This window comes from Staurois parvus, unplaced genomic scaffold (genome assembly GCF_062004578.1).
Source record: "Staurois parvus isolate SC_StPar_1 unplaced genomic scaffold, SC_StPar_1.0 ptg000254l, whole genome shotgun sequence".
Taxonomy (NCBI): domain Eukaryota; kingdom Metazoa; phylum Chordata; class Amphibia; order Anura; family Ranidae; genus Staurois; species Staurois parvus.
This window is the reverse complement of record NW_028318050.1, coordinates 437,501-442,318: the sequence shown is the minus strand read 5'-3', so window position 1 is coordinate 442,318 and position 4,818 is coordinate 437,501. Positions and strand designations below refer to the sequence as shown.

The 4,818-nt window shown below is 37.3% G+C and overlaps 1 protein-coding gene across 2 annotated transcripts in view; it reads right to left on the bottom strand.

Moving 5' to 3' along the window:
* Window positions 1-447: 447 nt before the first annotated feature.
* Window positions 448-4,818, bottom strand: part of LOC149459556 (uncharacterized) — a 41,402-nt gene continuing 37,031 nt past the window's right edge. For both annotated transcript variants that reach the window (XM_089680926.1, XM_089680927.1), the window contains exons 10-12: window positions 4,772-4,807; window positions 3,698-3,730; window positions 448-696 (exon numbers count right to left, since the gene is read on the bottom strand). In XM_089680926.1, the coding sequence (XP_089537052.1) occupies window positions 619-696; window positions 3,698-3,730; window positions 4,772-4,807 (147 nt within the window). In that variant the 3' untranslated portion in view covers window positions 448-618. The remainder of the gene's footprint in view (window positions 697-3,697; window positions 3,731-4,771; window positions 4,808-4,818) is intronic.

Genomic DNA, 4,818 nt, shown 5'->3' with positions numbered 1-4,818 from the left:
CGATTCATCCAGACCATGACTCTAACATGTTTTGTCTGAAGGCCGGGGGGAACATGTTGGAGTCGTGGTCTTGATGAGTTGAGCTGAGGCTGCTGTTATCTGCTAACCACTTGGGCCAGGTGAGGTGTGTGGTGGCCAGGCTATCTCTTCCTATTTCTGCAGTATGCATTGGATCTGGGTGGACCTTTTCTCAGCCTGCACCTTCACTGCTAAGGGGCATCCAACTCATCACACCTTGTCAGCCTGAGCGAGGACCTTAAAGCATTTGTTGTGGGTCAAAACATTCTGTTCATGTTGTCACCCTGTCACATGGGCTTCTGATGGAACCTACAAGTGGTTGTTTTGACACCATCAGGAAACCTGTCCTAAGAAATGCCATGCAGAAATCCCTGGAGTAGTCAGGAACCTGCAGCAGGAGATCCGTAGTACTGAGATCAACAAAGGATGAAACATTATAAAACAAAGATTTTATTTATAAAAACAATGTCAATTATTTATGATACAAAGTGCATAGAACAAACTAAATGTCACCAGGAAGGGTTTACAGTACAGCTAATTTAAAGTACATTGAACCTCAGCTTCCTCCTCATGTGTACAGAACATTGCTGATCCATTCTACTATATAGCAACGCACAGGATAACAATCAGGATAATCAATAAAAGGCCAATAAGTCCGCCGATTATGAAAAACACCATCTGTAAGGAAAAAAAAAACATGTTTTGGTTTAAAAACACAAACAAAAAACATATATCTCATATTTTAATCGTTTCTTATATTATAGTTCTGCCCGAGCCTTGAACCCATTGACTTCCTATAGAATGATTGTCTTTATTAAAGAAGTAAAAAAGATCCTAATTATGTGACAACCATTCACAAAAATTGTATAGAATATGAACAATGTGTTAGGCAGAAATGGCTGGCACAGTTGCTTGTGGTTAGCACTCCAGCCTAGCAGCACTAGGGTCACCAATTTGAATCACACCTATGACTTTGGCATTGGCATGTTCTCCCTGTGCCTGTGTGGATTTCTTCTGAGTAGTGATGGGCTGAACAACCCCCTGTTTGGTTCGTGGTTGAAAATGTGAACTTATCAAAAGTTCGACCGTGAAATTTGAACAGGGACAATTTACTGAGCGGTGTCTTACTGCATCTGAGTATATAGTACAATACTGCTCAGCTACTAACATACGGCCTGAGTTATATTATGAAGTCCTGAGGTATTTTAGTAGTAAAACATTCCTTAATGTTTCAGCTGTCAGTAGGGTTCCCCTCGGCATTGCCCAACAATTAAAACATTTTTTAAAAAATGACTTGGGGTCTTCCCTCCCATCCATACCAAGTCCTTCTGGTCTGGTATGGATTTTGAGGGGAACCCCCACACCAAAATATAAAAAAAAATCCATACCAGGTCCTTATCCGAGTATGCAGTCCAGCAGGTCAGAAAAGGGGGGGGGGTGAGCGAGCGCCCCCCCCCCACTGAATCATACCAGGCCAAATAATCTCAACAAGGGGGTGTGTGGGTGGGGCGCTTATCAGAATCTGGAATTTAAAGGGGGCCCTCAGATCCCGATAAGCCCCCCACCATGTGAATGAATATGGGGTACATGGTACTGCTACCCATTCACAAAAAAAGTGTAGTGTAAAAATGACAGGAGACAGTCTTTGACAAGTCCTTTAATAAAAACTATTTTTTTTTAAAAGTTCCCTGAAGTAGATCCAACTTCAATCACAATGCCCGTCACCACTGCCGACCTTAAAAAGGAAAAAAAAAACCTCTGCTCTCGACGCTGTCTCCCGGCCATCTGACAGCTGCACCGTGATGACAGTTCTTAAATACTGTGATGACAGCATGATGTCATCATGCGCTGTGATTGTCAAGGCGCAGTGCATTGTGGGGTGCGGGAGGCAAACAGCCCGCCGAACACCACTACTGTTTGCATGCTCAGTGAACACACGAACAGCCAATGTTTGAGTCAGATTTATGTTTGACTCAAATATAAAGCCCATCACTACTTCTGGGTACTCCCACATTGGTAGGTTAACCCCTTCACGCTGGCGCCTCCCGGCCCTTTAAGGGGTTTTTGACTGTGGGAGGCAGGGCGAGGGTATAGGGTCATGATCACGGCAGTCACATGATCGGAAAGGTCCCAATCGCAAGGAGAGATCGGGACCTTTCGATGGGATCCATAGATAGATAACAGGTAGGCATGTCAAGTGATAGAGGTCCAGTGGGAGCATTAGGTCCCTTGGCCATGCTAAGATGTATATAAATGGATAGATAGAAAGATACTGTCGATAGATAGATAGATAGATAGATAGATAGATAGATAGATAGATAGATAGATAGATAGATAGATAGAAAGATAGATAGAAAGATACTGTCGATAGATAGATAGATAGATAGATAGATAGATAGATAGATAGATAGATAGATAGATAGATAGATAGATAATAGATAGATAGATAGATAGATAGATAGATAGATAGATAAATAATAGATAGATAGATAATAGATAGATAGATAATAGATAGATAGATAGATAGATAGATAGATAGATAGATAGATAATAAATAGATAGATAGATAGATAGATAGATAGATAATAGATAGATAGATAGATAGATAGATAGATAGATAGATAGATAGATAGATAAATAGATAATAGATGGATAATAGATAGATGATAGATAGATAGATAGATAGATAGATAGATAGATAGATAGATAGATAGATAGATAATAGATAGATGATAGATAGATAATAGATAGATAGATAGATAGATAATAGATAGATAGATAGATAGATAGATAGATAGATAGATAATAGATAGATAGATAGATAGATAATAGATAGATAGATAGATAGATAGATAATAGATAGATAGATAGATAGATAGATAGATAGATAGATAATAGATAGATAATAGATAGATAGATAGATAGATAGATAGATAGATAGATAGATAATAGATAGATAGATAGATAGATAGATAGATAGATAGATAATAGATAGATAGATAGATAGATAGATAGATAGATAGATAGATAATAGATAGATAGATAGATAGATAGATAGATAGATAGATAATAGATAGATAATAGATAGATAGATAGATAATAGATAGATAATAGATAGATAATAGATAGATAGATAGATAGATAGATAGATAGATAATAGATAGATAGATAGATAGATAATAGATAGATAGATAGATAGATAGATAGATAGATAATAGATAGATAGATAGATAGATAGATAGATAGATAGATAGATAGATAGATAATAGATAGATAGATAATAGATAGATAATAGATAGATAGATAGATAATAGATATATAGATAGATAGATAGATAGATAATAGATAGATAGATAGATAGATAGATAGATAGATAGATAGATAATAGATAGATAGATAATAGATAGATAGATAGATAGATAGATAGATAGATAGATAGATAATAGATAGATAGATAGATAGATAATAGATAGATAATAGATAGATAATAGATAGATAGATAGATAGATAGATAATAGATAGATAGATAGATAGATAGATAGATAGATAGATAGACAGATAATAGATAGATCATATATAGATAGATAGATAGATAGATAGATAGATAGATAGATACTGTAGATAGATGATAGGTAACATTTGATTTGGATGGAATGTACTAAGCAGCGCAATGACTTACCTTGTCACTAATATTTTTGCACCAGGGAAACAACTGCAAATTTTTGAGAATAAAGAAAAAAAAATGTTATCAGTTGTAGGCGTTCCATGTGAGTGAAGGTAAGATTGTCTTTTGTATTTTATGTTACATCCTAACACATAGAAGGCTGATTTACTAAAACTGGAACACTCAGAATCTGGTGCAGCTGTCCATGGCAGCCAATCAACTTCTAACTTCAGCTTGTTCAATGAAGCTGACAATAAAACAAGGAAGCTGATTGGTTTCTAGGGCAGAGCTGCACCGGATCTAGCACTCTCCAGTTTTCGTAAATGACCCCCCCGCCCCGTATAGTCTCTAGATTAACACTCTCATTGGACTGTGGAGTATTGCTGTTACTGGGGTGGAAACTAAAGTTTAGACTTCTGGAAACCAGCATCGATTTCTACGGCTGATGTGTGGAAACACAATGGCAGGGCTTCTAACCTGACCCTTATGTATGAGCATGTGTGTGACTGTGGTGGGAACATTAGCCACGCCACCTCCTGCCTGGAGTTTGCATGTTCTCCCTGTGCCTGCGTGGGTTTCCTCCAGGTACTCCGGTTTCCTCCCACACTCCAAAGACATGCTGGTAGGTTAATTGGCTCCTGTATAAATTGTCCCTAGTAGGTGTATGTATGAATGTGAGTTAGGGACCTTAGATTGTACGCTCCTGGAGTGTTAGGGACTGATGTGAATGTACAATATATATGTAAAGCGCGGCGTAAATTGACGGCGCTATATAAGTACCTGAAATAAATAATACATAAATTAGAGTGTAAGCTCCTTTGGTGAAGTGACTGATGTGACTGATACACCATGTTCTGTAAAGTGAGAGGCTGACATTGTATTCAGATAGAAACCTGTTATCTGCTGATTTTTACTATAGTTAGCTGTTATTGGTGTTGTCATACGGTTAGGTTTTTGTTACGTTGGCCCAATGCTGATCTATTTACATCTGGATTCCTAATTATCATCACATTGTTGTATTCCAGGCATTGGTATTTGTCACAATTCTTTGGCTTTTTGTTAAAAAAAATCTGCAAATTCTTCACTTACCCTGTGGCTCGCAGTCTTCTGGCTTTTATTGTGCAGCTAAAAATGAA